General features: G+C 33.9%; 1 protein-coding gene across 1 annotated transcript in view; it reads left to right on the forward strand.

The window, feature by feature from the left end:
• LOC119599124 overlaps positions 1–7,500 on the forward strand; it is a 13,973-nt gene that overhangs the window by 2,541 nt on the left and 3,932 nt on the right. Inside the window, exons 2-10 of the mRNA XM_037948879.1 lie at positions 2,052–2,135; positions 3,306–3,563; positions 4,600–4,728; positions 4,962–5,073; positions 6,009–6,128; positions 6,354–6,530; positions 6,612–6,683; positions 6,871–7,005; positions 7,339–7,451. Of these exons, the coding sequence (XP_037804807.1) occupies positions 2,069–2,135; positions 3,306–3,563; positions 4,600–4,728; positions 4,962–5,073; positions 6,009–6,128; positions 6,354–6,530; positions 6,612–6,683; positions 6,871–7,005; positions 7,339–7,451 (1,183 nt within the window). The 5' untranslated portion in view covers positions 2,052–2,068. The remainder of the gene's footprint in view (positions 1–2,051; positions 2,136–3,305; positions 3,564–4,599; positions 4,729–4,961; positions 5,074–6,008; positions 6,129–6,353; positions 6,531–6,611; positions 6,684–6,870; positions 7,006–7,338; positions 7,452–7,500) is intronic.

Below are 7,500 nucleotides of genomic sequence, written 5' to 3' on the forward strand. Positions count from 1 at the left end.
AGGATTGAAATAAGCATAAAAAGGCAGGGTTCCACCACCTCCTTCTCCTAATGAAATGCAAATATATATTTTTCCTCTTCTTAATAAAAATCCTAATTCCTTAATATGTAAATATTCATTTGTGCAGGATGTTCTTCTATTGCGACAAATATGTTCATCGTAGAAAAGCAATATCGAAACCCCTTAACTAAACTATGAAGAAAATTAGACAATGCTTCGGCTGTAAATTAAAAGGAAAGAAACTGGAGACAAATACGATTTTTTTTTCCTTTTTTTTTGTCATAAAAATATATTGGTTTTCTCTTTCTCAATATACCCCCACATATTTGTACGCTCCTCTCTCTCTTTCTCTAAGTATATATATGTGTGTATGTGTGTGTGTATGTGTGTGTGTGTGTGTGTGTGTGTGTGTGTGTGTGTGTGTGTGTGATGTGTGTGTGTGTGTGTGTGTGTGTGTGTGTGTGTGTGTGTGTGTGTGTGTGTGTGTGTGTGTGTGTGATTTTCTATGATTATCTCTATATAATATAAAATATGGAATAATACGTAATATAGAAATACATATATGTGTAATATAGGTGACATGTAGCAGGGAAAGCTTTACCGCCGAGAGATAAGGTTAGATCACTTAAACGCTGAATTCAGGAATTTTCTCAATCATAAATACAATTTTCTGACGATTTCTAAACTCAGATAATCTTTATGAATAAAAAAAAACGGTTTCAACAATTATATAATTTGTTAAAGAGATGATGTTGGCCTTTGAAAACACACACACAAAAAATATTTATAATGATTTTTTTCTTCTTAGCTTTATCCCATATGGGGTCGCCCTTTGATCAGGTTCTGGCAGATATCTTTTATGGCCGGATGCCCTTCCTGACGCCAACCCTTTCTATTTACCCGGGCTTGGGACTGGCACTAACGGTAATAATGCTAGTAGCAGTAGGTTTTGTAGTCAGAGGGACGACAAACATGATAATAGTGATATTAGTTATAAGGATGATAACAATAACGATAATAATGATAATGTCAGTAATAATAACAACAATAATAATAGTAGTAGAATAACGACAGTAATGATAATAGTAAAACAACACTAATTCTAATGAATTAATAATGATGAAAACAATGACATTATTTTTATTGTCATTATTATCATCGTTACCACAATACTGCTACTATTACTGCGACGAATAACGACAATAACTAGTTTAACCACACCGCTGTATTTGACACAGAAATGTAATTGAGTTCAGTGACCGCAATAGGATATTCCCACTAAAAATATAGATTATTTCCGTTCTTAGAATTGGAATAGGTCACCAAGAGGAATGAATAATAATAATAAAAAAAAAATAATAAAAAGAATATATATTTCATCGACGTAACTAATATCATGCAGTGGAAATGGAGGAAATTCCTAATGCACATTTTTATAACATACATATGCATATATTTTCATAAATGCACAAACTGCATATATATTTATTTATATCTACTTATCTGCTATCTTTATATATATATATATATATATATATATATATATATATATATATATATATATATATATATATATATATATATATATATATATATATATTATATATATATATATATATGCTTCTGTCTGTATCTCTGTCTCTCTCTCCATATATATATATATATATTATATATATATATATATATATATATATATATATATATATATATATATATATAATATTATATGCACATACGCAGATGCGAAAATGAATATGTATGCACGATTGTACATATTCTTTCGATTATATATATATATATATATATATATATATATATATATATATATATATATATATATATATATATATATATATGTGTGTGTGTGTGTGTGTGTGTGTGTGTGTGTGTGTGTGTGTGTGTGTGTGTGTGTGTGTGTGTGTGTGTATGTGTGTGTGTATGTGCTAAACATTCAAACAGCAAACCTATTTGCACTACTTGCATTTAATATTCGTCTACAACGAATATTAAATGCACATTTTTCTGTATAAGCACATCAATATTCATTTCAGATGATCTACGGAAGGAGATGACAATAAACACAATGGAATCCAACCCTCCATCACGAATTCAGCAATATATTACCACGGCATCGGGTAAGATCTGATCTCATTTTTCAAAAATATTCGTTTCCTACTTAATATTTGAATTTTTTATTAATTTTATTTGTTTTTTTAATTATTATATTTTTTTGACTACAGCTATATTTTTTCATCCTTGTGTTTTTAATTTTCTAATTTTTCCTTTTAGTTCTTTCACATGGTGCGCTTACGATTTTTTGGTGACAAAATCTAATGCAAAATTTAACTACGTTCCTCTGGCTTGTTGAAAAGCTTATGATACTGTGCCAAAGATCAGCAGATAAATTAACTTGTTTTAATCTAAATAATGGCTTTCAATTATATAATATTGCAATTTCTTAGCGATTTCGCCGAATAAAGAGAGGAATTTGCATGCCAGAACTCGCCACATCTCCCCACTATTTCCTTCACTTTTTCTGCATAATACCTAAGTATTTTCCGCATAATACTGCATTAATACTCTTTAACACTTGCTTTAATGTTCTTTTCACAGATGACGATACAAGTGGTCATCCACCAAGGAGTCGATTAGTAGCCAAACGTAACCTCACCTGATTTCCTTAACCCTTGAGTTGTCTTTCTTTTCTCATTTCATTAAAATTGATTGTTTTTTATTGTAATGTTGTCAAAATACTCATAACGATAATAATAAAAATAAATCTTAAATTAAGGAAAAGGGTTAATAGGTGAGATGGGTTGGGCGCCTTGATGACTAAGCACTTGCGGAGCCATCTATGCGTCAATCAATAAACTAAAATCACGATGGATATGTTATGTATGATATACCATCCTGACACAAAGGGTTACCAAACACGAGGTCCAGAGAAATAAAGTCAACTCTCTTTAGTTTTCTACTTATATGTAGGCAAGGTAAGTTTTATAAAGAAAACGTGATTTTCTAAGGACGGACTACTGTATACAATCATATCGCGCGAGAATCGGCATTCTCTAAGAGCAGATTGTTGATTTCTGTCACGGTCCATAACTATGTGGTTACTGTCTGTTGTTCCCTTCTCTATACATGTTGAAAAATTCGAAATAAAAAAATCATCACTCATTTGACCTTATGGCACTGCGGGTCCACTTTGGGACTCGGACTGAGCTGACCTCACCTTTCTACCCCTTGATCAAACTCAACATATAAAATATCACAACGTAACAACTGCAAAGTCTCTTTTCTTACAGCAACCATGGGAGCCTTGGCCCTTGGGTCAGTTATAGGCTTCACCACGCATTGTGTCGCCCAACTGACCGCGGAAGACACGCCCACCTCGAGTTCCGACCTGCGCATAACCCCGCCCGAAGCCAGTTGGTTCGCATCGTCTGCTAACTTGGGGGCGGTTGTAGGAGGTCTGATTGGCGGATTGGCAGCCAATCACATCGGTAGACGTGGCACACTCCTTGTCGTGGCTCCGCCCTTCATCGCGGGCTGGTTGATGATTGGTGGGTTGTGTGGGTAGTTAAAGTCAGATTATGATCATTTCCTAAAAATCAACAGGTTGGCGATGACAGTTCTTTTGTAATGAACAAATTGATAATTATAAATATGGAATTATCAAAAGGTAGCTGGGGTATTTATTTAATGATTATTTTACACGCTGGTGAAAAAAAAAAAAAATATACAAATATATATATATATATATATATATATATATATATATATATATATATATATATATACATATATATATATATACAACACAAGTTAATCACCAATCTCGTAAGTGAATCTGCCTTTACAAAAAGAAAGAAAGAAAGAAAGAAAGAAAAATCATATATAGAAAGAAAGATAAGAAATAATCATATATATATATATATATATATATATATATATATATATTTATTTATTTATATATAATGTGTTATTTGAAAATGAAAGTTCTGTAGGTTTTGTATGTTTACAGATATATATTCATATATTACATTTGCCATTTTAACCGATACATGTGTATTCAAGTTCATTAATGTGTCATTAAGTATATTAACACAGACATTATTCATTCTAATAATGACAGTGATATTAACCATGCCAATAGAAATAGTTATGAAGATAACATTAGTAATGATAATGAGTACTGCGCATGTTATGATCCTGATAATTATGAGAATAATAGTCGTATTTATATTAAATGTATAATAATGGTGATCGTGGTGATATCAATGAGATTGATAAGAACTGTGATTAAAACATTAGCAATATTGATATCCTACAACAAACAAAAACATAATGAATACAGTTAACGTTAATGGGACTTTAATAGCCATGATGATAATAATGATAATGATGGTAGGAATAACAGTGACCATAACATTGATAATAATAATAATGATATAAACCACAACCACGATAACAGCATTAACAGCATCAACCAAAAATATAATGACAATAACAACGATAATCACCCAAACAATACCAATAACAAGGCCAACATCATGATGACCATTTTACTAATACAAAGCTCTCTCTCCTCCTTTCCAGCCTTAGCCTACGATTTCGCTCTCTTGATGGCCGGCCGCGTATTGACTGGGGTCTGTATGGGGATTGTGTGTTCCGTTGCCCCTCCTTATATAGGGGAGTTTGCATCAGCTAATATACGGGGTGCTTTGGGTAAGTAGGCCTACATGTTGTTTTGGAATTAGTGTTACTATTAATGTTGTTATTATTAGCATTAGTATTATTATTATTACTACGATTGTTATCCTCATCATTATCAATGTTATGATTATTACTATGATTATCATCATCATCATCATCATCATCATTATCATCTTCACCATTACCATCTTTTTCCATTCATTTCTTCTATTCATGTAACTGTACTTCTTCCTAATTTTCTGCAGGCAGTTGTTTTCAAGTGATGTTGACAACAGGAATCCTCTATGCTTTCTTCTTGGGTGCTGTGGTTGGCAATTGGAGATTACAAGCATTCTTATGCATGCTTCCACCAGGTAAGATAAATACACAAAGGATATTAACTTAATGTTAGAATATGGCGTATTTTAGAACCAACAATAGAGTCAAGCAGAAATTGTTGTATAATTTAGTTTGATTACTGTAAACTATTCTGTTGATTATTCAGTTTTATTATTCATGTTAAACATGAATTATGTGGGACTACACTTCGTTCCATCATGTGTATAGTCAACGGGTCATGTAGTAGAGAAATATCTCACCGCTTGTCTCCTTAAATCCGTGTTGTGGTATGGTAAACTTGCTCCAGACCGCGTTTGATTTCACGAGATCCATTATATAGGATATGATTTTCAAATAATTTCACTTCAAATATTTATATAGACTTTAATTCAACCTTGTCGGGATATAAAACTATGACTCGAGTTTAGGGCAAAGTTAAGGGTGAATTATAAGATCACATTCGCAAACCCGCCCCAAGGCTGTTCTAAGTATGGGTTGTGTAATAATGGTCAAGGGGTTACCGTTTCTCATAAAATAGATTAAAAAGAGAAGGATATAATATAATATAAATCAAATATTACAAAAATAATGCATTAGTAAGTTTAGAAAACATTTTTCTTGGCGGATGGAGATGGATGTAAACACTATTCTACAATACATCTTTAGCACGGTCATGAAGGTGATAAGTAAAACCAAATTAGCAGATAAGTGAAAAAATTGTTCAAGTGGTGATACAATCATGAAGTTTAGTACAAGTATTCTTCAGATTCCATTCTTTTAAAAATTCTGCTGGCCGCGCAAATTTTTAAGAAAGCGGCCCCAAACTCCAAGATGTCCCTCCCAAAATGGGAAAAAATTTAGATTTTCATTTGTAACCTGAAATTTGTTGGTTTTAAATCACGTAAATGACAAATGTATTAAAACTGGATAGAAATTTGTGTATTGTAAGCATTTTCGGTCTGTATATGTTACAGTTCTGGAGATATGACATGCCAAATGAACTTTGTTCGAGTCAGAAAATTTCATGTACCCGTTTCTGTAACCGAAAAGGTTACCTGTATTAAAGGTTTCGTTGGAAATGTCTGCAAGAAAACGTGTGCAAATTTACATAAAAAACGTACTGCAAGTGTGACCCAGTTTCATACTGTAAAAACTCAAAGAATGTCCAACATATTGATGACATAAATGAAACTGTTACAGAACAGTTCAGTCCCCCCAAAAATAAGACCACAAGAGTGTAGAGTTATGCCTCACATACGCAGCTGCACATAACTGTACATGGAAGACCCAGTTTGTAGCCCTTGCACCTCCTACGACAGCCGGTTTTACAACCACATTTGGCGAGCTCTTGGCAAGTCTTGGCTGTTGGAGAGTTGGCCGTCCAGAAGACTAGCCATTCCTTGCCAACCTTCTGCTATTCCCAGTCTGCAGGGTCCTCTGTTTCTGGCTGACACAGGATTACCTGGGGCCACACACAGCCAGGCAGCACATCTGGTGTAGAGCTGCTCTGATTGGTGGGATTCACTCATGAGGCCCATGATTTCTGGCAAACATGTCCAGCCTGGTCTCATCCACAGTAGCAGATGTGCTGATCTGTCTTACATTGGGATGGCAAACTTCTCTAGGTCACAATCCTCCTCTGTGGGAAGGTAAATACCCAGTTTGGAGAATACAGGCGAGGCCCCTGGACATACGTCTCATGTCTGCTAAGTAGTTTTTTTGCCTTTGTTGTGACACGGTGTCACATCCTGTAAAGGCCTTTGATCTTCTCCGGGCCAATATAGTGCAATAGGTCACAAATACAACCCATATTTGCTGTAGCTCATATTCTTGAAGAGCGGCGGAGACACTTAGTGCTAAGACATGTGTGATTTCCCTTGATCATAATGGATTAGATACCGTGTTCTGCTGCATATCTGACGTGGACGAAAGTGCAGCTGCCCGCCTCCTCGTAAGAGCATTATTGTTTATGTGCTGACACTCTATTGTATCTGTATGCTTTTATCAACATATAATATCTGTATTGTGTTAACCCCATTGGATTCACGGACCAAAAAACGTTTGCATACCAAAAATTAATATTTCATAGTTGCTAAGCTATGACTACTTCAATTAACTGGCAGCCATTTTGAGCGCCACCTTTCTTTTAGAATTTTGTTATAGCCCTATTGACAAAAAAGAAACTATTCATATTACCTAATTTAATGGTTCAAACTTTTTGCTCTGTGAACGTACCTATATGCTGTATCTCAAAAGTAATAAATACAGACCTGCACTTGGTACCAAAATATTCGCAATTCCCAGCTTTATATTCAATTTTGGTATATTTATGGGGCATAAATTAGATGTATTTCGAGTTATAAAAAAATGGGGTGGACATCCTGGATTTTGGGGCCGCAATCTTGAAATTTTGCATGGTAACCGGTATTTTCTAAAAGAGTTGGATTTGAAGTATATATACCAAAT

The sequence above is a fragment of the Penaeus monodon genome, chromosome 42 (genome assembly GCF_015228065.2).
Source record: "Penaeus monodon isolate SGIC_2016 chromosome 42, NSTDA_Pmon_1, whole genome shotgun sequence".
Classification (NCBI taxonomy): Eukaryota; Metazoa; Arthropoda; class Malacostraca; order Decapoda; family Penaeidae; genus Penaeus; species Penaeus monodon.